We start from the raw sequence: 26,439 nt of genomic DNA, 5'->3' as shown, positions 1-26,439 counted from the left end.
AGTATCGTCAGTGCATATTGTAATTGTCTACTGCTAACCATGTTAGAAGGATGGTGCTTCACTTATTTCAACAGTTTTATTTAATCTTTCTGTTATATTCTTGAACTTAAGCCTGTGTTATCATCGTTATTGATTCAGTAGCACAAATTCATAAATATTTGTTTGTACATTGTTTAATGCCGCACTCAGCAAAATTCTAGCTATAAAACGGCAGTTTGTAAATAATCAAGTCTGGGCCAGATAATCCAGTGATTGATATCATGAGCATCGATCCACACAATTGGGATACGATGACATGCTTCAACCAAGTCAGTGAGCCTTACAACCTGCTCCCGTTAGTTGCCTCTTATGACAAGTATAGTCTCCTTTTAGGGCAGGCATGGGGTGCTGAAGACCTATTCTACCCCGGATCTTCACATTTAGCCACCATAAGGATCTATATCACTGTGCCAGTGTCCAGGAAGCCCTTCAGGTAAACATGTCTGAATTGCATGAAAAGGGACCGATATCTAAACCAGGCCAAATTCGCAGATCATCGCACGTGTTTTCAGTCACTGGTTTGTCTGTCTCTGACGTGATTATTTCCAGGCCCCAGTGACATACAGTCAAATTCCGTTAATCCGACATTGTTGGTTGTATATGATTATGTTGGATTAACGAGTATGTCGGATAAACAAAATTAGGTAGTATCAACGAAACTACTGTTACGGACTGTATGACTGATTCAAAATACTATTTTAAGCACAGTCTAGAATGGAAGTCGCTAATTTGAAACTCGTGCCACAATGCTTAAGAAAGCTGCTTTCTTAGTGGTTAATGTCAACTTCCTGTTAAAAATTTCATTGGTCGGTCCAAATTCGTAAAAGGTCGTTCTGACGTGAACAGTAATGGGATGTCCTCAGTGGTAGTGAGAACTTGTATCCAATTTTAATGAGACTAAGGTAATCTAGGCATGTGATATTGTTAAGTAAGTTTATCTCTGCAGCCATTGAAATATGCAGCTACTCGCTAACTCGTCTCACATCAAAACACGGGGCTGTATATTCGCGGGCAGATGACCATTGAGTACGCTGTTCACTGTGTCGGATTAACGAGACTGATTAATTAGTGCTTTCAGCAATTCGTTGCAAATTAGGTGTGTCGGAGTCGGAGTGCAAGACTGTTGGATTAACGGGTCTAAAAATCACTGATTTAATTGATTCCCATCATTTGTGTCGGATAAAGCCGATTGTCAGATTAACGAGTGTCGGATTAACGAAACTTGACTGTAGCTGGAATATTTCTAACTGTGGCGTTTAACTATACACGCTCGTTCACTAAAATTCTATTGCCCCTGTGCATAACTTCAGGTCAACTCTTAGTGCTAATTAATCTGCCCCAGACTACAATCTGCCGAACTTGGGGTATCCGAGCCGGTACAACAGGAGATGGCATTAGTCAAGATGGTGAGAGTCGCCATGGGTGTCACATTGTCACGTGACATGGTTGCTCATTGCACAGGAAGGGGCGACAAGTGGGGGGTGATACGACACAAGTGGGGTGATAAAGACCACATCTCATTTATCATACGTTTTGTAGGAGAATAACTCCTTCCATCAGACTTTCAGAATATAACAATCCCTGATATAATTACTTTACACTTTACACGTGAGTGAGTGAGTGAGTGAGTGAGTGAGTGAGTGAGTGAGTGAGTGAGTGAGGGTGATACTGTTTTATGCTTCATCAGCTATTTTGCAACTATTCACACCAAAAATATATATAATTAATTATAAACAAAATAACTTATCCCAGTGGCAAGACTAGTGTATTGTTTGAATGCATTGAAGTTATACATGGAAACAAAATCCTAGAGTTTGAACCTGGTGCCATCAAACCCAAGTCAGTTTACCCTATATTAATCCATTTCTTTGTATCCATCATTTCACTCTCAGCATGGTTAGACATATCGCACCCATATTTCTGTACTTGTTTCAGCTGGTGACAGCTAGCATGACATGTGACCACATGAGGTATGCCACGCTCATTCCTCCATGTCCCCAGTAGGAACTTTTATGGAATACATCAAAATGGGTTGATGAAGTTAGCAGATAACCACATCAGTCCTTGCCCTGACCCTGACAGCCTATACAGCCTCAGATTTACCCAGGGGAGGCATATTATACACACAGGTTATGAAGTGTAATCACCATATGCAATGTGCATTGAGACCGTGTTCACCTCCACATTCCCAGCCAGAATGGTGGACATTCCCGCTGTAGCACACTTCCCTCCACTCACAGTCGGGAATAACAAGCAGCCTTAAAACAAATATGAGTGTAGGTTTCACAGCTTGAACAAATGATTCTTGACTCATGCTGAACACACATTTAATAGTTCTGCTGTTGCGGCAGTTACTTGGTAGCCGAGAAATTAAGGTGGGTCCAGGGTCCATAAGATTTGCTGCTAGCCTTCAGAATGTATAGTATTCGAATACTAGTTAGGGACCCTTTAAATCTTGAACTTTTACAATGAAGTCATGATAGCTCAGGACCCTCTGATTGGGTGGTCAGGGTCCGTGACATGGTTGATAGCGTGTCATTGTATCACAATTGTGTGGAATCGTTGGTCACAATTGTCACTGAATTGTCTGGTTGAGACTAGATTATTTCCAGGAGGCCGTCATAAAGCATGACCATGAGTTTGGCATTAAACAACAAACAAATCATGTTCAACCAACTTCTAAACATGCTAAATGCCCATCAAGACTTCTTACTTTCCAGTAAATCTCCTGACAGTGTTTGTTTGTTTGTTTGTGTCACATCTACATGGCACAGAGCGTAGGTTTGAGCCTAATATTGCAGTGCTGATCACGTGCTGATACTAGTCGATACTTCCTCTGTTCACCAGCGCAGTCACTGCACCTAGGTGCACAGTTCGTGCAGGATTGGCATTGAGGCGGACTTCCATAAATACCACTAGCTTGGTGTGAAATGTCAACAGTAATCAAACCGAGCAGGATTGGGAGGCAGTGTTTTCTCCTTCTGTTCAACAATCCTAGATTCCAACAAACACTTACATCAGTTTTTTGTTATTTTTTATCACCCAGTTTTTTTTGAATTCTTGAAACATTTTCAAGCCTTAACAGGCATTGGGTATTGCAAAGTTAAAATCAGAATCGTGGGATTGGAGTAAAGTTATTGTCTACTAAAACAGGAACCCTTACTGTTAACTTTAAAACTATACAGATTACTAAAAACTATAACCATGTGATAACATGTATACAAAACATAATTTACGAAAAAAAATATTAATGACACACTTTACTAAAAACAATAACATGTATATACATACAATACATAATTTACTAAAACATATTTAAAACATAGTTTACTCAAACATATCTGACCTTCAAATATTTTGAATTTTTTCTTTGCAAGTTGATACCTTTTTTGAATATGCACTTTTCAAAATTATGAATGTCATTTTAAGAACTGTTGAAATGATAAAAGTTTCTCCTGCTCTCCTGGCAACCATTATTGTCACTGTGAACAGAACATGGCACCGCTTGTGTCACTGTGAACAGAACATGGCACCGTACCGCTTGTGTCACTGTGAACAGAACATGGCACCGCTTGTGTCACTGTGAACAGAACATGGCACCGCTTGTGTCACTGTGAACAGAACATGGCACCGCTTGTGTCACTGTGAACACAACATGGCACCGTTTGTGTCACTGTGAACAGAACATGGCCCGATTGTGTCACTGTGAACAGAACATGGCACCGATTGTGTCACTGTGAACAGAACATGGCACCGCTTGTGTCACTGTGAACAGAACATGGCACCGCTTGTGTCACTGTGAACAGAACATGGCACCGCTTGTGTCACTGTGAACAGAACATGGCACTGCTTGTGTCACTGTGAACACAACATGGCACTGCTTGTGTCACTGTGAACACAACATGGCACCGCTTGTGTCATTGTGAACAGAACATGGCACTGCTTGTGTCACTGTGAACAGAACATGGCGCGGCTTGTGGTAGTTTCATGTTTACCACGGCCATTTCTTAACAAGGAAGTCAGGAAGGTCGGGCCTTAAAGATCTTTACTGCTCCACTTATTGATGAGTACAATCTGGGTAGATCTATATATACCCATTTTCAAGAAAGTACCAATATTGGTCTAAAAATGGACTAATTTGTCTGGTCATGTGGAAAAGATTGTGCAAATCATCTGTCAAGTGATCACTGACTGAATCCATATGGTCACAAACTTGTGAGTGAGGGAGTGATGCTGGGTATTATATGATGCTTTCACGGCAGTGAGGAATTTTCTTAAATGTGGAAGGAAATTCTTAACAATGCCCAAGTGGATCATGTGCAGCCTATATGATCAGTCTGCGCCTTTAACCACGAGTCAGGAGCCCGAGACTGGTAACATTCTGTTTGGTCTAGTAAGCTCAGCTAATACTAGTCCATACAATCTATCTATCTATCTATCTATCTATCTATCTATCTATCTATCTATCTATCTATCTAAGTTTAATCATGTTTTGCTCAATGCAATCTTTTTCTTAGTCATTACTTGGTTGGTGGGGTAGCCTAGTGGTTTAAGGGTTCGCTCGTCACACCAAAGACCTGGGTTTGATTCCCCACATGTGTAAGATGTGTGAAGCCCATTTCTGGTGTCCCACATCGTGATATTGCTGGAATATTGCTAAAAGTGGCGTATTGCAATACTCACTCACTCACTCTTAGTCCCTATAGGAACATGCTATGTCAGGGATTTGAGAATTCCTAACAGCATGCCTTGATACGTAAATTCTGACACTATTCATCTGAAACGAAATACTGAACTGAAGAAATACTGAACTGAAGAAACACTGAAGAAATGTCAGCATGACATAGACTTGTTTATCTCTCATGACTAACCAATATATATTTTCCTCCTTTGAAACGTACCCCACACCCCAAGTAATGGGGGCCCTGTCACATGTCATCTAAAACAACATGCATGTGTTCTGCAATCCCAGCATTGAGTAACCCAATACCACTTATCTCTAAACAGAGGGAAAGGTTGAAGTAAGGACACACCCAGTATCCAATGCTTCATGCTTTACTTTCTACAAACTTTTCAACACATTTAAAGAAGTTCACCACATCTCAAGATTATATTTAAAATAAATCTTTCACCTCAACTCATAATTCATGGTTTCTGTTTTATTTTAAAATTTTAAGGCATTTTAAGAATCTGGTCCTTGTGTAGATTCCCCTTCCTCCACGGCCTGCTGTTGATCTCCCAGTCACCGAAAGTTATGTCATAATACTTTCCACTTGCATTCTGCGCATATTTATCTCCCGTGAAATTCTGTTGAGTTGTGATAAGACAAGTTATGACATGATTACTAACAGGGCATGGAGTTCATCATCTATAACTCATCCCAAAATAAAACAAGCTGTGAATTCAGGCCAGCGAAGGCAATGAGCCAAACACATAGAGGGTGTACACATATCTACAGTGCCAAACACCTCAACTCTTTAACATCGCAAACTAAGGACTTGTTAAAAGAAAGAGGTGCGGTGAGGTGAAATGGGGTTTAATGTAGCTTTCAAGATTATTGCACTCATGCGTGGCTGCTTGTACTAGCCTGATATGATTTTGGTAATTCTGCGATTAAAACCCATGGTCAGTGGATCCTAACAAACATCCAGGATGCCTGAAACCTGTGGGTGTGACCTCACACAGTATTTCCCGGTCCATTTATTATTTCACTCGGACGGTTAATTTTATATCTGTGCATGATAACTCCCTTGTTGTACCTCTAGACTTGTGCACTCCTTGACACAGTCATAGTCTGAATAATGAAGGATATTTGACAACAGACTAAACAACGTGTTTACTTGAACATGATTATGTCCAGACAACTGGCATTTGCTCAGAAACTACAACCTAGCCATGGAAGTGGTGTATGTGCACTGCACCTAACATTCTGCAACTACATCTCAAAAACGACCATGTAGTTGTTGTTGTTTACAGGTTTTCCTTTATTGGTCCTTACTAACATGTCATTTAGTTGATTCTTTTTCAATCTTGGTACTTAGATGTATCAAAGGACACTATTCAATATGACTCAATTTATGCTGCTACCTTGCTTCCATGGCAACAAAAAAGTGTCCTCTGCAGAGCTGATTTTTCAATATTTAGAGATTTCGGTCAAATTGGTATAAATTTAGATACAATGTATTTCAGGCATAACAATACATAACCCGCAACCCTTTATGTAAAATGTAGGTTATACATTAAAGGTTGTAACACAGCACCTTATAGCACACACCAACCAAGTGACCATTAAGAAATTAAACTAGACTGGTCTGGAGTTTTAGTAAAATAATAATTAAACAATATATAAAGTCCACAGTCATGGCACAGAACTAGTGGGAAAAGAACAAACTACAGTAAGAAAGACATTTCAGATTCCACGATTTGTTTTTTAAAATATATTATATTTAGGACATAATGCCATGTGTTCAGACATATACACAAGGTTCTCGGTCATGTAACCTATTGTAACCTCTGGTCTTACAGTTGAATGCACAATTCCTTGTAGTGAACATGGAAGCTGGCATTTGGAGGAATACAGCAATTAGTGCTTTTCGTGTATTTTTTCTAATTTTAAGGGTTGATGGAATCCGCTAGAAAAGTCTCACAATACATGCTTGTTGTGCGGGACATCCATGGATGCTAGCATCATGCTGATTATAACAAATAACACAGTTGAACAAAGAATGGTACCTACACTACTAGTCATGGTAAGGAATTAGACCTAGAATGTCTGCGAGGAAACAAACCATATGACACGTCAGTCTCTGTTTGTGTTTAGGGGAGCGTAAGGCACCGGAACTGGCTGTTGCGAGATGGCATCTCTTTATTTAAGTCAAAGAATGTGCACTGTACCTAACATTCTGCAAATACAAGAAATCAAACTCATGAATTATTTTCAAATGTCCTACATGGCTAGGTTTAAGGTGAAAAAGCATTTTACAAATCCTGTTCTGGTCTTGATTCAACAGACCTGGCTAAAAGTGGTGCTCGTCATTTGCAACAAAAGTTGACAAAGCAAACGAAAACATGATCAGCTGATAAAAAGTGGAGATCTTTTTGTAGACAGTGTGCAAAATGGTTCCCTAACAATGTTAATCAATATCCTGCCATCCTTAATAAGGTGAAATTCATCGTATACACCAGCTGGGCATTATGGCCAAAATAGCCAATAGATACTCAGCGCCAGTGCCAACTTTTGATGGAAACTCCACAGGGATACAAAGCTTCTGAATAACATATGTATCCAAATTACATCACCATGGCAACAGAGTGACCCCTTCCTCGCACTAGTGAAATTCAGTGCAGTCCGACACATCTCAATAGAACTTACTTGGCATTGATCCAAACCATTATGGGCAGAAAACAGCGTGGTAAAAGCTTGTAAGTAACTGTTACTTTCACCTGAGACAAGGAGGTCTGAAGGTGCATTAATGGCAGGCCAAATACCTGCGTAATTTGACTTTCAGTGTATTTCAGACTCTTTATACTTCAGCAATCAAACATGCTTTGATAAGAAGGTTGACATTTAAAGTTTGTTATCCTTCTACCAAACTCAACAGCCTGGTTAAGACTGTAAAATACAATCAGATATACCTTGGACCCAGTAGTTGACCAACACACACATTTCAATACCATGTGTATTTGGTCTGACATTACTGTCTTGTGTTAAGCCTAGAGTAGTTTGCTGATGATCAAGAACTTATCACGGAAATTACAAAACCGATTTGCGTAAACTTATCCAATTTTGAAAATGTCAGTACTTTTGTCTTCTGCCATACTCATTGTGGGCTTTACTTCAAACATTCCATTAGGCTGTGTGAACCAAAGTACTTAGACGGGAGAGATAAGTTTCTTACTTTAGCAGTATTTCAGTTACATCATGGCGTGCTGGATTAAAGTGGGAGGAAAGCCCCAAGTGAAGCTGGTACTATGTGTACAGTGTAATTACAAGATTAATTTGCGTACTTCAGTACGGATTTGCTGACATGGTATTTCCGGAGTTACATGCTCACAGTAATGTCTGTGTGCTGGGGCAAAGACCCATCAAAGCTCTTCTACCCTGTGTATACGGCGACCCCCCTTGAAACCCCCCTTATTCTGGGTACGAAAAAACTTATATACAGTGATATATGCTACATTAGTGACACCCATGTTGGGGGTATTTGGGTATCAGTTCCTATTGTAGCAAAATTGATGCTTTGAGAACTGGTTCAGAATTACAGCCCTCAAATGTGTCTAGTCAATGAGGACTGCCATCATTGCATCACTAGTCCTCAGTAGTCTTGGCTAGTGGACTTGCATGAATTTCTAAGGCTGTAAAAGATACAGTAATACTTAATACTGTTCATAATAAGTACACCTTCCTCGTCATAGTTATGTTCAGTTTGTATCCATGGAGCCTTGAGCATGTTCAGGTCATTCATAAGCTAAACGTTCAAGACTGACAATTGACTTGCAAAAACAATCAATGAACAATCAAGAATGGGAAAGACAAAAACATTCTTTATCAACATGATCAATAGCCTTCTTGTGAATAATGTTGAGTTCTATGTCAGTGTCTGAAAGTTAGCATGCTAGTCAAAGGAACCATGTCATATTTATAACAAGTTAAAGGAGGTGCCTTGATTCAAACACCAAAACACCCCATGACACCAGGACACTGTTCCACAAAGTGATCTTAGGCCACACTCTTCTAATTTTGTTTCACAGATTTATTCCCACTTTTCGACACAATGTTGGTCGAACTAAAAATAAATAGCTATGTTATTTATTTACTTACTTACTTACTTACTTACTTACTTATTTATGTGAAAGTCATTCTGAGATGGAGTTAGAACGGCAGGTGGCTTCTTGAATCACTGGTGGTGACGTAGACATGGAATTAGCATGATTACTGACATGAGACATAATAAAAATAAATATTTTTTGGTTTCATTTATTTCTTTTCCAGCTGCTTTTCAGTAGTGGCGGTGGGCCTGTGAAACAAAATGTGTGGCTTTAGTGGTTTGATTGCTGTAAGTCTACGCCAAAGTATTGGCGTTAGCTCGTCTTCACACTAAAATTGCATTGTGGCCTTAGTGGTATGATTGCTGTAAGTCTACGCCAAAGTATTGGAGTTAGCTCGTCTTCACACTAAGATAGCATTGTGACCTTAGTGGTATGATTGCTGTAAGTCTACGCCAAAGTATTGGAGTTAGCTCGTCTTCACACTAAGATTGCATTGTGGACTTAGTTGTATGATTGCTGTAAGTCTACGCCAAAGTATTGGAGTTAGCTCGTCTTCACACTAAGATAGCATTGTGGCCTTAGTGGTATGATTGCTGTAAGTCTACGCCAAAGTATTGGAGTTAGCTCGTCTTCACACTAAGATAGCATTGTGACCTTAGTGGTATGATTGCTGTAAATCTACGCCAAAGTATTGGAGTTAGCTCGTCTTCACACTAAGATTGCATTGTGGCCTTAGTGGTATGATTGCTGTAAGTCTACGCCAAAGTATTGGAGTTAGCTCGTCTTCACACTAAGATAGCATTGTGGCCTTAGTGGTACGATTGCTGTAAGTCTACACCAAACTATTGGAGTTAGCTCGTCTTCACACTAAAATTGCATTGTGGAACAGGCCCCAGACCTCCCTTAATCCTGAACGCTTTAAGTCCATAGAGAAACTGCAACAGCAACCAGAAACTGTGTCCATGGTTACGAACATAAATTTACAAATTATGAACTTTAATAATTGTAAAACAATCACAGATTTCAGTATCGATTCCCCTGCTGGAAATGAAGCCGACCAATCATCCATGCAATCGATGAATTGGAGGGGCAGTAACCACGCCAACCATCCTCTACTCAATGTCAAAGTCAAAAACAAAGAATTCAAATTTAGGACTCAACGTGGGCCTAGGAACCTGCAAAGCACCACTTTACTTGTAGGAGACAACTTCATGTCAGCAGGCAGACACCAAATGGACAAGCACGGGAATGTCATTAAACAGGGACTTAGGAACTAATCTTGAATAATTAAACTTGGACATGTATGAGCCAGTTGAAAACATTTAAACATCCATCAAACAGCCGGAGGGTCAGAACGGAGTTGAAGAATTTGACTGATCAATACCTGTGTGTACTTATGCCTGGAGAGCACCAGAGCTAGCAAGTAGGACGTGTTTCCACAAGCCTTACGAGTATCTCAAATATAATTTGGTACAGGGTTGAAAGGATTGATGACAATTTGACATGTTCTCAGCATGTTTGATGGAATACAGGAACTCATCTGCGAGTTAACATTGTTATTAGCTGTATGTCATCATGCGACAGAATATCATATGACAAAAATATACTGCTTTTAGGAAAAATAAATATACAAGAAAACAGCGTTATCACTATGCCCTGGTAGGAGACACATTAGAATTTTGTTTGTTCATATTGTAGTTCCTTTTTTAGTAGTGAATTTAAACTATGAAAAAGGGTCCTAAAAAACCATAAGAAGAGATGGGCACTTTGGTTGCTTCATGCCATCAGAAGACATGATTAAATGTGAAATTATTACACAAAAAAGGCCCCTTCTCTGGAAAAAAATAATTTATGCCTAAGGCACCAATTCTCGAACTCCGTCTTGATAAGTATCTCTCAGATAAGCTAACTTCAGTAGTTTCTCCGAAAACTTGTCCCCATTGCAGACACTATGCACTAAAAAAACATGGATGAAAGGCTGTTACTGTGTATGCTCAAAATCTAAAAACATGTAGCAAGGGGAGTCACTCTGAAAACAATAATTTACGGCACAAATTTTCTAACACTGTCTTGAGAGTTATCTCTTAGATTAGAATGCAAAGCTTCATTCCTAGAATGTCAGTAGTTTCTGAGAAAACTTTTCCCCAGTTCATGCAGTATGGACTAAGTTAAAAAGCACAGAGCAAGTGCCATAACTAAATGAATTTGAGACACCCAATTTTTAGCACTTTTAAAATTGTGACCAGTAATATCATTTGTCTTATTTAATCATTAATATAAATTCTCTAACTTAACTAGATTTTTGAGAAACTTTCTCCTCTTCGGAAAGTAGACGGATGAACTAACTCTGTCTCTATATCACCTGGCAAACTTTGTGGCGGGGATAAAAAATAATAATCAAGTTACGATCTGGTGTTTGCAAAACATTATTTTAACTCTCCGTTATCATGTTTTTGTCATTAACCTCAAGCAAATGGTGACCACATCTTTCAGCTACTCCATCTTGGCATATTGGTGTAAAAACATTCTCTGAAATAGGAAATAAAATTGGTCTGGAAATTAATGTACTATGAAGCCATCAATCATCACTGATTTATTACACACACATTTCCGCGAAACAGGCCAAAAAGGTCACAAGAAATCTAAAACATGCCGTTAACTTTCTAAAAAGCAAACCCCGCCTACATTATCAGCACCACATAAAGAAAAGTCTACAATAAACGTTAAAAGAACCAAATATACACAAAAGCTTTAAAAAACATCAAATTGTTTTTGGCTGGAAACCAATCACCATCCATATATTACGTTTCAGTTTTTTATCTGTCAGAAATACACATAGCAGTCATAGGCTATAAGAGTCTATCAATCATACGAGGGCCACATATTCTTAGAAGTAATGAGAACTTCAACATCTGAGTAACCAACTGTAGTAGATGCAAATAACTCCACCAAACACTATTACTCCAAAACCTCCCTCTGAGTTAGCTGATTCGGGTAATTAGGAAACAAGCGTAGTATTTCCCCATACCAGCGCCTGACACAGTGGAGGCGCCGTGAGTCAATACTCCAGTGAACTGACTAGTAGCACCAGTGACTAGGGATGAGTCAAGTATTGGGAAATAGACAACTCTGGCACCGATGCCAGAATATGAAAGCCAGGCTGGACCAGCGCCAGATTATGGTACACTCATGTATTCAGGGGATCGAAGTGCCATAACTCTTGGACTGTAAAATTGACCTGTCTCCGTCACATGGAAGAGATTTACCTTGGAGATTATTTACTGGAGAATGGAAACTCCTCCAAGATGAAACATTGGCACTGTGTTTCAAGCAGTTACCATGGTTACATGCAACACCTTAATCCTGAAAGTGTGAAAAGATCCAAACTCACCCCATTTGAGAATTTTCCTCTGCAAACTTAAGAATAAATCTAGACCATGTACAATTGCTATTTGTACCAATCCCATGATTGAACCAGTGAAAACATATACTGTAACACTCTCCACCAATGCACCGTTTGCTAAGTTACCATGGTTACTAATATGTTAAACATTAACTACAATAGTCATCTGTGGTAGAGCTTAGTTTTTTCACAAGGGCTGAAAACATTTACTGTAATTAATTGTTTGATTTCAACTACCGGTCTGTACCAAAGTGTTTAGAAAGGACTACTGTTGTAGCCAAGACTTGTCTTTCTGTGTTTCTTTCCGTAGAGCTGCGGATGTTCAATATTAACTACAATCACCATTTGTGGAAGAGCTTAGTTTTTTTCACATGGGCTGGAGGGACAAGTGGCAGTCTTGGCATATTTCAGCCAACATACTTTGTTGCCTGCAGCATAACATTTTTAGTCCACTAGTCCTTATAATGATAACACACAGCAAAACCCTTAACCATGGCAAATTTCTACTAACGATACCTTAACTACTGGGCAGATTGGCAAGGACTACAGGTCAAGTGCCAATTTCTAACGCTGGCCTGCCCGATCCTATGTTATGGATGTAAGAGTCAATGTTCATCTCGACAATCACACAATGGGTCAGTTTCACACTGGGCACAAATTACTACGTCCAAACCTGGACTGGAGATAGGCACCAGACTGTGAAGGAGAGGACTTCAAGACAATAACATCCCTAATACCTTACTGGATACACTGCTACTTTGACAAGACCTTGTCCCAGACATTGGCTTCAGTGTTCAGACTGACCAAACACTAAACTGTATGTGTATGTGTTGAAAGATAATGAAATGATTAAATTTTTTAAATTATATACATTTTAGCATGTTTTTTTCTACCTAATACAATTCACATATGTTAAATCAAGTAACACATCATAAAATTATGACAGGAACCTTTTTTACGAAATATTACCGATGCTTTTGAGATATTTTATACAAATACATGTCAATTCATGTACCAGGAACTAAATTTATAGCGTTAGATTGCTTTATGCAAGAGTGATGTGACTATTGTTTTCAATATTGACCTTTCATCTACAGTTCACTTATCTTCAACTGTGATCGCTGTGCCACAAGCTTTATGCCAAAATATGCCTGTCTGCATTGATTTTAGAGTTAATTGTTACATGTGGAGATTTGTTACCAGCCAGAAACAAACATCCTATTTCCTAGACTCAGAGTTCAGACTAGAGTAGACTAACATTTAGTCTATGAAATGTTATATTACACAATACCCTTCTCGACTCTAAAATTAAACAAATAATTTTCCTGAAGCTGATTTCATAGAGCTAGCTAAGACTTGCTTTTGTATATAAACATCTAGATTGTGTTTTTTCCATAAAATACAGTCATGATGCAAGACTAAGTTCAGACTTGTGGCAGGAGTTACAGACAGCTGGCTCCCCTTACTTCTGAAGCTGTTTCTAATTCACAAGAAGCCAGGGTTTCTTAGCTGTCCAGCGTCAATATCATATTTCTGTAACCCCTCAACCCTGAAACTCATAGCCCTAATGTCCCTCCATTCAAATACTACAGCAGCAACCCTCAAGAACATGAAGAACCCCCGTGTGTTTGTCCTGCAGTTGCCTCTCGTGGCTAATTTGCAACATTTTCTCAAAGGGGGTCCTTAAGTTTTTCTAAAGTAATATTAATCTTGTGACACATTGAATCATTAATGTTTAATATCAGAATACCACAAGGACCATTTGCAGTGTTTGAAATTCACCATGAAAGTCACAAGGTCCTTGTCATAACCCTAATTTTAAAAGTTAAACATTTAGATTCAAACACAATAGGAGCCCAACTGAATGACCCAGGTGAGCTCTAATGTGGAGAACTGCCTTGGTTTCCACCATCTGACTGACTAGATAGTATTTCTTAATTTGTCCTCATCATGGTCACGGAACAAGATGTCTCATCACTCCATTCTTCTTGCTCCTTTTTGAAAACATTTCTATCATGCTGATTTTAACATATGCTATAACCATTATATGGCCAACTTACAGCCTCATAAAGCCAGTGGTTTCTCTCCGTTGTTGTTTCATATATCAAAAAGTAGGTTATTCTACATGCTTGATGGCTGTCAAGTGACAGGGTGCCGACTAATTAGGGCTCTGTGTGAAATTACCAAGCTGACTCCTGATTAGGTAATTACGCACTTATTTCCATTCAACTAGCTATGAACCCAACACTATATGACCATTGATGTTCTAACAGCAAAAGTAAGAATATTTTCGCGCATTCCAATGGTAATTTTCTGAAAGAAGCAAGTCTTTACAGCAGAAAACTGTCATAAAACAAACACGTACGTCCACTACTTAAACCTGTGTTGGATTGTGACTGGATGTGTCTGGTTTTGTCAACACTTGAAAGCTGGCTTACATCTTTTAGAGCCGCATGCACTTTGATCTGCAGGCATCACATCTTTCAATAATCCCCTATCAAGTCTGTGTGACACACACTATCACACACACATACACATCTTTTTTCTACACAAAGCAGTGAAACGGTGTGGTGTCAAACATCATGTCAATCCGAGTAAGCCTTGAAGATGTCTGTCCCATTTTCTGAAGAATCCCTACTGCTATGGGTTATTATCATGATTATAGGTGAATATAATGATATATGTGATAACAAATGTACACAATATCTGTTATTGTCACTGGTATGAAGACATCATGATATACCATCACTAAAACCCAAGAATAAAAATCCCAAAGACTATAATTTGATATATAGTTTCTCTGTAGTTTGTGGTAGTTATAAGTAGACTTGTAGTTGAACAGTAAGTTACATTTTAATATATCAATGCCGGTAGGCTATACAATAACTAGATCTACTAATTGTATTTTTAATTTGGGTAATATTATCATGTGCTTTTATTCGGGGTTTAAATATTACAAGGACTTGTCAATATATCTGTATAACGTGCCACGCCCATCTTGTGTGAACTTGCAAAGTCTGTCAAATTTTGGATATGTTTACGTTTGTTTACATATCAGGAAAGTCTACCCCATTGTCGATTTTCCTTTGACATCAAAACGTGTTGATATTTTCAGCACTGTCAAGCAAAAATCTAACTATTATATGACAAAGTGAACGGATATGTTCGTCACTTTAACTCTGTCAACAGAATGGCATCGTTAACAGAAGGCGAGGGCAGAGCTCGCTAGCACGCTCTCGACAATAGTCGTGGTGGGAATATTTTTGGCAGAACACATGTCCGTATGTCGTAAAATCGCGACAATCGACTCTGACTATGCATACTTACCCCATACTGGAATGAAAACGTGAAGAAATATCACAGACAAAAGACCCGGTAACTCCATAGTGTGTGATCAGCAGACGAGAGCGTTTTACATCAGGAGAATACACAAGCTAAGTGACTAACTCCGTCAGCCATAACATAATCAACATTGATACCGTATGGGCCATGCATCTCTCTTCTGATTGGTTGAAATGATGTGACTATCTCCGGAAGAATCTATAAAGAAAGGGGGGATAGGTTGTTGTTTACGTGGTAAATTTGCTGCACAGCAAACACATACTGTAATTATATGGATTGAAGAAAATTCAAAATCTCATTAGAAATGATGTTTGAGAATACATTGATATAATCCATGAACAAATCCCAAATGCCATTCAGTGATTTTAACTTGTTCTCACTAATATTACCCCCATCCGTATAATGTGATAAACTGCGTGGGCGGAAACAGTGGAATCCATGGATTCCCCTTATTATTCTATTTATAGCACATTGATGAGGAGAGGTTGCAAAATCATCACGAATTCCTTGCGGTTTTGAGGATATTCATCATGAAATGAGAAACTGTAAACGTATCATTTTCTTTGTGGCATGACACAAACCACAAGGGAACATTACATGTTTTATCAATGGCGTAATCACTGAAATTATTGGTGGTTGTGGATGAATAATCAATCATCATTATGATTAAGTGTTTCGTCACACCATCATTCCCTCATAATATAGAATATCCCTCATTAATATAGAATATAGAATACTAAACGCTCGTCAGATACCACAACTATTCACGAGTTTCATAAAGTTGGTTTTACACGGGAGCGAGTTTAGTATTATATTTATTACTTTCCATTTATAACGTTTTTAGAATTATACTGTTGAGTATGAATAGGCTGACACTTACACGATCCACGGCATAGTCCAATTGAGTTTAACAGAATAATACTTCAAACACGTCAAAAGTTGAAACGTATGAAATTAATACCATACAACGGTCCACCTTTAGTATTCACAAAATTATCGTAGGGCTAAGACTATCGCAACTCACATACTTTAACCGACTAACGACTGTCGTTGCGATCGCCTTGTGGAACGGGCCATGCACCTCAAAGTTAACAATAACGTCACAATATCCGATGACGTATTTTGTGGAATTTTGTTGCAAGATCCATCGGCGAAACAATGCCATGTGACGTCAGCCTAGCAACAAGGTTGCTGGGGTCATCGAGTGTGCATAAGCTCCTCTCAGTGATCTATCAACTCCACAAGCAATGTCGTTGAATAAGCCAAGGGATGTTGAGAGCTTTCAAAATTTGTTCGTGAAACGTGTTTCGAGAGTACATAAGCACGCGTTTTGGTATTACACAATGTATAATACAGCTGTAAGTTTTTTAAACGGGTGATCTCTTCACGGGCAAGTAATAAAAGTGCATGACGACTGTCTGTTAGCGCTTTGTTTCACCTCTGATAACGTGAGTATTATAGACAACCATTGCATCAACGTATGTTCACATAAATAAAAAGTGTGATCCTTAGCCATGAGAATCAGAGTTTATTCAACCAGAGTTGATAGATACAGTTATTGACTTAATGCACCGTGAAGATCCGGGTTAGAATAGGTCTTCAGCAACCCATGCTTGCCGTAAGCGGCGACTAACGTGATCGCTGACTTGGTTGGTACATGTCATCGTATCCCAATTGCGTGGATCGATGCTTATGATGTCAATCACTGGACTGTCTGGTCCACACTCGATTATTTACAGACCGCCGTCATCTAGCTGGAATATTGCTGAGTGCGGCGTTAAACAACAAACAAACAGACAAAAAAACAAACAAATACAAACGTAATGCAGACAACATTGTTGACGTAATACAGATACCTTGTTGACGTAATACAGACACCATTATTGACGAAATACAGACACTATTGTTGACAAAGTACGGACACCATTGTTGACGTAATACAGACACCTTGTGGACGTAATACAGACACCTTGTGGACGTAATAAAGACACCATTGTTGACGTAATACATACACTATTGTTGACAAAGTACGGACACCGTTATTGACGTAATACAGACACATTTGTTGACGTAAAAGAGACACCAGTGTTGACGTAATACAGACACCTTGTGGACGTAATAAAGACACCATTGTTGACGTAATACATACACTATTGTTGACAAAGTACGGACACCGTTATTGACGTAATACAGACACATTTGTTGACGTAAAAGAGACACCAGTGTTGACGTAATACAGATACCTTGTGGACGTAATACAGACACCATTGTTGACGTAACACAGCCACCTTGTGGACGTTATACAGACACCATTGTTGACGTAATACAGACACCTTGTGGACGTAATACTGACACCATTGTTGACGTAATACATACACTATTGTTGACAAAGTACGGACACTATTGTTGACGCAATACAAATCCAATTTTTGACGAACTTACAGACATCATTGTTGACGTAGTAAAGACACTGTTTTTGACGTAATATAAACACTATTGTGACGTCATTCGTATATTCTATTGTTGACGCAATACAGACACCTTTGGTGTAATTACATTACCGATTTCAAAGTAGAAGAGTCACATTAATACGAGAATGGGATGTATGTGTCTGTCTTATATTTTTCTTCTTCTTCTTCTTCTTCATTTCTTGTAATGAAAAATCATTAATCCAGAGATTAACCGATTGTATATAGGGACTCTCACCTTGGTGTCTTTTGATATCAAATATACCAACAATAATCCGAGGTTTGCCGAGAAGTGTCAAACTTTTGTCGACTAGTGTTGATATATTTGTCATCCAAAGACACGGTTATATTTGTCATCCAAAATAATTGTTTCAACTTTTTAAGTCTTGAGTGTAAAAGAGTACATCTAACCATCTTCAGTGGAAGAGTTATTAGTGATGCCACTTCATTGTGGCATCATGGTTCCCGATGACATTACAGTGGTCTGCAAAGCATTGTGACGCGATTGTTTGCTTGACCTCACCACCCGTATTCATAATTCTTGACCCACCTTGACCACGTGCTGTCAGTGTAACGTAAAACTGATTGGGTCCTGCCCCCATTGAAGCACGTGTAACACACATGGTGGTGTCACCTTGGGCAAGTGACATTGTTCGAAATGTGCCTCTGTTCATGTTGCAGTGAATGGGTACCCGGTAGGATGAGATGAGTGGTTGTTAACCACCTAGCGCCTAACAGGCAGCATGGGTTGTATACTCCCTAGGGAGCTGAGAATGATTGTTGAGTGCACACTGATCCAATAACCGGGGTAATAACATCTCTTTGAGCATGCCCCTGTGTGGTGTGGAAATATGCGCATAATTGACATATTTCTAACTCATGATCGTTGTTAATTCACCTTGATTGGAATCTTACTGTACCCATACTGATCTGATAATCTCGGAAATCAAGGTCAAATATGGCGCTACTGTCCTACAGCATAATTTCCCGATGTCGCCATGAAAACATTCGTTGTTATGTCTGAAATATATATATTTCTGTGTTTTTGAGGATGCAATGATGAAGAACACGTGTGTTGGTGAGGTCACCGTGACCTATTAACCTTGGCGGTGACCGCGAAGGAAGTGCTACAGATGGCAGATGACAGGAAGCTCCAAATGGCCACAGACGTGTTTGCCACAAAACCCTACCGGTTTTCACAGTAACGGCGCACTTAGTTTTTAGCGTAGGCGGTGGAGTGGTGGTTGGGGGGTGAGGTGGAGGGGTAGTTGGGGGGTGCGGTGGAGGGGTGGTTGTGGGGGTGAGGTGGAGGGGTGGTTGGGGGACGGTGGTGAGGGCATGTAGGGTGAGGGGTAAACCTTTGTGACTGTCTTCATGCATGGGGGTTAGGACTTGTCTGTATAGGGCACATGCTATGACTACTTTCACTCCTACTGCTGCAATTTCATGCTGTTTGTCTACTACTACTACTAGGGGGGGTGGGGTAGCCTAGTGGTTAAAGCGTTCGCTCGCCACACCGAAGACCCGTGTTCTATTCCCGACATGGGTACAATGTGTGAAGCCCATTTCTGGTGTCCCCCGCCGTGATATTGCTGGAATATTGCTAAAAGCGTCGTAAAACTAAAGTCACTCGCTCGCTCGCTCACTCACTCACTCACTCACAACTACTACTACGACGACGACAACTGCTACTACTAATACTACTACGACGACGACTACTATTGCGACTACTACTACTACTACGACGACAACTGCTACTACTAATACTACTACGACGACGACTACTATTGCGACTACTACTACTACGACGACGACGACTACTACTACAAATGCCAAAACAACCACCACCACCGCTGACTACTACTACTACTACTACTACCACCAATGCCAAAACAACCACCACCACTACCACTAACAACTACTACTGTTACTACTACCACTACCTCCACTACTACCACACACACAAGCACACGCACACGCACACGCGCTATTTAAGTGCGATAATCTTGCAAGCGACGTTAACGTACTACTACAACGTACAATACTTCGACTACTACTACTACTACTACTGTCTTTTGCATCATGTATTCTATGACATTACAATATTTTCGTCACATTCTGATATTCTAAAGCACAGAAATTAAATAGTTGTACATAAATAAGCATCCATGTATTTTGTATTAATCCATGTCGGCCGTCGGCGTCGTTGGATACATGAGGCAATATTTATTATGGGTTTATTTGTGTAGAGCTACGAATTCCTGTCTCAAGCAACATTCGGTTACTTCAGGTGTGTTGGTTCTAACACGCCGGAGCTATATTAAATGAATTACAATTTGTTTACACGTAATTTCCATGTGTCAGACGGACATCCCGTAACTCTTCAAAAGTCTAGAAAAAGTCGCTCTCATCCAACAGGTCATTTTCCGGAGAAAAGTTTCCCCCGCCCACACTCAACCACAACTGACAATTAAAAGAACGCTCGCGTGCAGCGCACGTGAGGCCTGGAACGCCAAGTTGTTAGAATGAAGGAGTGTCGAAATAGCTCCTGTGCAAATGACCGTGGAACAGAAATGGTAAACCACGAAACCACGCCTGCAGATTCAGGTCAAGGACAAGCCTTTGATTCTTTGTGTGGGAAGTCTCAGGGTTGTATATTGCTACCACACGTATTCAGGCAATTGAACGCAAAGGGCCCATGTGCGGTAGGCTGACATGTAGTCCCGGAAATCAGTTCTGGGACTATTTCTACAAAATAAAAATAAATATAATATCCAAATGGAGCCGAGAATAATAATTTAATCCTAGAGCTGAGGCAATCTAGACTTGCCAAATAATTCTAGACTTGAGTTCGACTTCTTTTTTAATTTATTCTCGAGGGTCTATTCTCTGAGGAACCCACAAGCCTATATTCTGTTGACATAACAAGAATAATAATCATGACTAATATGAGATTCGAACCAGCAACCCTGGTACGGCTAGGGGACACAACTGTGCACATCGAATTATGGCCTCTTATACAACCCTTGGCCAAAATCCCCTTCCCCTCCGCCCCTCACCAAACTACATGTATAAGGTATAACATGCTTATCGTACTAGCATCATCTTTAAAAAAATAGAACCAATTGTCCATGTAGTGACTGTCGTCCGAGGTATCATGGTCGCGGGGTAAACGTTTACTCCACTGCAGCCAGGTCAAATTCACTGTATTAGTGTGTAAGTCATGACCAGTTACGTTACACACAGACGTCAGATGTCCGAAAACACGCATGTCGAGGTTAGTCTAGAGCACTCCCACCAACTCGTAGCGTCATAATATATGAAATGCTATATTAAATCATCTAAGAATGACATAATTCGGATGTCCTCGATTTCTTCCGGTCAGCGAAGTTTGCCGAGAGCGCCGTGTGCAAAGTCACGTCTCTATATAAAGACATCCACTGTTCGAGTTACGCTTCTGCAGCGTCATCTGGGATCCGAGGTCGGAAATCCGTTACTACATGTTGGAGGCGTGTGGGATGAAACTAAGACAATAATTAGACTTAGATCATAATGACAGATGCGAATGAAAATATCATACCGTTATGGTTGTAACCTTTAACACTCTTGCGTGGAGAAAATCGACTTGAACTGATTTTAGTTTAGTTTTGTTCTCTTTTTCGTACATAGTCAAACAGGAAGTGTAGAGATTATCGAAGTTCAATCACCGGTGCATCGCGATATATCATGGCCGAAAAGCAATACAAACGGGATAGGTCAGCTGACTTGGTTGGTGCTTTGCATCGTATTCCAATTGCGTAAATAGATGCTCATGTTGTCAGTCACTCTATTGTCTAGTCCAGATTCGATTATTTACAGACAGCCGTCATATAGTGAGTGAGTGAGTTGGGTTTAACGCCGCTTTTAACATTATTCCAGTTATATCACGGCGTGTCAGCTTAATGTGGAAAGCCCGAAGTGATGCAGGTCTAAGACGTTTACCACTTCGGTGAAACCCACGAGCACGGGTATGGTGCTGACAAACCTAGAAACATAATTTGGGCGAACCGGGATTCGATACCACAATCATAGGTTTCAGGCGCGCCCAAGGGACGCAACTCTGCACAGCGAATCGCGGCGCCTTAGACGACTAGGCCACCCGTGCCCCCTCATATAGATGGAATATTGCTGAGCTCGACGTCAAACAAGAAACAACTTTAACATTAACTTCACGCTACACTATCGATAGTATCGATATAAATACGTGATGCATGAACAATTTTTCACTCGTTTTGATCCTAAATACACCATGGGTGAGACATGTCGGTGTTGATCAAAAACATGACTTCATATCAGACAACAATCAGCATTACCTCCCCTTACCATGTTTGTTTGTTTGTTGTTTTACGCCGCACTCAGCAATATTCCAGCTATATGACGGCCGGTGGTTTGTAAAAATTGAGTCTGGACCAGACAATCCAATGATGAACACCATGAGTATGGATCCACGCAATTGGGATACCGCCTCTTACGACAAGCATGGTCGCCTGTTACAAACATTGGTTGTTGAAGACTTATTCTAACCCGGATGTTAGAGATCATGCCCAAACAAGGTGGGTAGAAGGTATAACGGTACTCATCAAGCTATAGCACGACTATAGCGACAGTGGTACATGCGTACTGCGATAGTGTTTTGAACTATTGCAATAATTGCAACAGTAAAAATGTCCTCGATGGTCTCCCATACTGAGTACAAAGTCTTCTTGCATCCGGGTCATCACCGGTCACAGCAGAGCCCCAGACAGTGATTGTGCGGTGCCCCTAATACGTGACGATGTAATGTATTGTTAAAAACATGATGCTATCTACATTCATTTTTTGTTTAAAAGAGTCCAACTCTTCTCCTTTTTCACAAACGTAATGGGAAAATAACGACCATTTTAAATTGGCGAAACATGCAGAAGCTTACCACGCCCCTATCAAATGTAACAGTTGCATGTAAGAGAAGAAAAGTACGCACCGGGAACGACAATTATCCACCTCAGGGAAATTCGATCTGATAAACCTCCTGGTTAAATATCTAGTGAAAGCACTTAATGACATGTCATCATTGAGCACGTGTCCATGCGACGATGTGTGCTTCGGTCTGTATAAACGACAAGCTTGTCTGTTGCAGTGAGCAATACCTGATTTAAATTTAAGATTGTCGGTTCTGGATGATGAGATTGCCCAAAACTTAATCACAGAAACTGAAAAAACCCATAAAAACAGTAAAGTTTATGAGTTCCCCGTATCGACTGTGAGATGGTTGATCTAAGACAGAATTCATGAATATCGTGCCCAGCTGAGACGAATCAAAAACCTTGATACGATCAAGGCGTAAGATTATATTTCTCGTTGTTCGTTGCATTGTATATACACATTTTAATTTCTAAAAATAACTATTCTTAAGTTACACCGATGAATAAAGTTTTCGAATTTTTGCTAACATTAAGGCTGATTTTGTATATTTTAATATAAATTCATCATCACCTGAAAACGGGCGGTCGGGTAGCCTAGCGCTTGAAGCGTTCGCTCGTCACGCCAAAGACTCGGGTTCGATTCCCGACATGGGTACAATGTTTGAAGCCAATTTCTGGTGTCCCCCGCCGTGATATAGCTAAAAGCGGCGTAAAACCATACTCACTCACCTGAAAACGGACTTCCCGAAAATTCCAAACACGATACACTAAAGAATATGTCTTGGCTACCTGATCCATGATCACATGCACACGAATTGAAATTTATACATCTTAATACGTGTATTATAAGCGAGTGTTGTTTAACGCCACAGTCTGTAACATTCTAGGTATATCACGGCATATACACTCTTCAAAAAAAAGAAACGCACAGGTAGTATGTAGTTCATTGAACATTATTACACAAAAAATCCGGTATATAAATTGGATATATGTTATTGGCCTGATATTCGACGAACGGTGCGATTGTCGTTTTGCAATGTCTTAAACAGCATTGTTTTCACACTTGTTCAAAAATGTCATGGAGGAAAACAGTAAAGCAAAATGCACGTGCAAGTTATGGCATCCGTAACTCGTGGGAGTGGCTATAAAAAGGCAAGCATAAGCCAATAATTTGTCATTCAATTGTCAAATTTTTTCGAAAATTCAAGTTCGAAAATGCCGAGTCTCAGCGCTGCCGATCGGAACATAGCCACAGGACGTATCCAAAGAGGGGAATAGCAGACTTCTGTTGCGTGCCATTTCAACGTCCACCACAGCACCATTTGCAGCCTTTTGGACCGATACACACAGTTCAATTCAACTGCAGACCGTCCGAGAACCGGCCGACCAAGAGTTACCACCCTTGCACAGGATCGCTACATTCGACTGTTCCACCTGCGTCATCGCAATGCCACAGTTACAGAGGCTGCAGGGCGCATCCCTGGTTTGAGGAGGATATCGGACCAGACTGCCAGGAACCATCTTCGCGAGGCTGGAATCCGACCCAGAAGACAAGTTATTGTCCCTGTTTTGGAACAGATCCATCGACAGCAACGCTTGCGTTGGTGCCATATCTTACAGCCTTGGAAATTGAAAAAAATGATGAATCACGATTTCTTCTTCACCGGCGAGATGGAAGACAACATGTTTATCGTCGTCGAAATGAGCGTTTTGCCCCACATTGTGTACATGAATTCGTCAATTTCGGTGGCGGTAGTGTCATGGTATTGGGGGCCAATCCTACACCACGAGATCTGAGTTGGTTGTGGTTCAGCAAATCGCTACATGAATCAAATTGTTCAACCTCACCTTCTTCCAATCATTGACCGCCAGGGGGAGCTGTTCAACAGGACAACGCTCCACCGCGCACGGTAGACTACCTCATAATGCCAACATCAATGCCATGTCCTGGCCGTCGAGATCTTTAGATCTCAACCCAATCGATCACCTCTTGGATGAACTCGATCGACGTGTACGTGTTCGTACACTTATCCAATCAGTGCCGAGGAGATGTAGAGGAGTGATTGCTGCCCGGGGTGGTCACACGAGCTACTGAGTTCAGCGCTACCTTGTGGACTTATGTGACATGACATGACATGTGAACAGTTTTCAATGCATTGGTACAACGACAACATATTTCATATTTGTATCTATGATATTAAATTAAATATATGAACTTTATAAGGTAAAATAAATTTACTAAAAATCGACCTGTGCGTTTCTTTTTTTGAAGAGTGTATATAGAGAATCTCGCCCAAGTGTCTTTTGATATCAAATATATCAACACGAGTTGATAAAAGTGAAACAAACACTAAGGCTTACCGAGGAGTTTTTCCACTTTTATGAACGAGTGTTGATATATTTGATATCAAAAGGCACGAGGGTAAGATTTTATTTATCATCCAACATCATTCTTCCAACTTATTCAGTTTGTAGACTGTAATAAGCAGTGTCTAAAGTGTAAAAAGTGCTGCTAACAGCTTCAGAAGCAGAGCCATTAGTGATGTCATTTGATTGTGACGTCATGGTAACCAATGACGTCACAATAGTCTGCATAGAATTGTGATGCAATTTCATTGCAGCGATATCTACAGTGTAGATATCGCTTGATCGCGATATCTCCTGTGGGAGCCAGTTTTGTATGACAAAATCGAGTCTGAGTCAGGCAGACATGTGGTTGACAGCAAAAATCACACCATCGGATACGACGACATACGCTCAGCAAGGTTGCACACAGTGTGACAATCCCATATTCATTAGTCCATTACAAAAGCCGTATGTACTTGGGACGTCTCTCACCCCCCGAATGTTTCAGAGTGAGTGAGTGAGTGTTGTTTTACGCCGCTTTTATCAATATTCCAGCAACATCACGGCGGGGAACACCAGATATGGGCTTCACACATTGTATCCATGTCGGGAATCGAACCCGGGTCTTCGGCGTGACGAGCGAACGCTTTAACCACTAGGCTACCCGACCGCCCCGAATGTTTCAGATACACATTGAGACTATTCTCACGTTCTACGAAGTTTGAGGGGCGGTCAAGTAGCATAGTAGTTAAAGTGTTCGCTAGTCACGCCGAGAGTACCTGGTTCGATTCCCCAGATGGGCATGTCTGAAGCCCGACTGTGGGCCCTCAATGATATTGCTGGAATATTGCTAAAAGCGGCGTAAAAGCATACTCACTCACTCTACAAATTTTGAAAACTTCTTTTCATAGCCAAGGGCTATGTGTCCGCAAATTGCATATTGACCTCTATGTAAATGACAATGTGAATCACATGCATGGTCTGATGGCATCACGTCACATTAATGGATCTTGTGGGCGGATAGATAGATATGTTTCCGTGTGTGTCAGCTTCAAGATCCTGGTTTGGCTGCTTGTCATCTGGTGGTCACCATCAGTGGATTCATTGCCTTAATTACGTGGGAGGACAAACT

The 26,439-nt window shown here is 40.3% G+C and overlaps 1 protein-coding gene across 2 annotated transcripts in view; it reads right to left on the bottom strand.

The window, feature by feature from the left end:
* LOC124110846 overlaps positions 1-15,726 on the bottom strand; it is a 33,814-nt gene extending 18,088 nt beyond the window's left edge. The window contains exon 1 of one of the 2 annotated variants that reach the window (XM_046470297.2): positions 15,539-15,726. In XM_046470297.2, the coding sequence (XP_046326253.1) occupies positions 15,539-15,596 (58 nt within the window). In that variant the 5' untranslated portion in view covers positions 15,597-15,726. The remainder of the gene's footprint in view (positions 1-15,538) is intronic. The other variant, XM_046470298.2, reaches the window with a different exon arrangement.
* Between the last annotated feature and the right edge of the window lie 10,713 nt (positions 15,727-26,439).

The sequence above is a fragment of the Haliotis rufescens genome, unplaced genomic scaffold, assembly GCF_023055435.1.
Source record: "Haliotis rufescens isolate VD_foot unplaced genomic scaffold, xgHalRufe1.0.p SCAF_62, whole genome shotgun sequence".
Taxonomy (NCBI): Eukaryota; Metazoa; Mollusca; class Gastropoda; order Lepetellida; family Haliotidae; genus Haliotis; species Haliotis rufescens.
The sequence above is the reverse complement of the archived record's forward strand: the minus strand, read 5'-3'. Positions and strand labels throughout refer to the sequence as shown.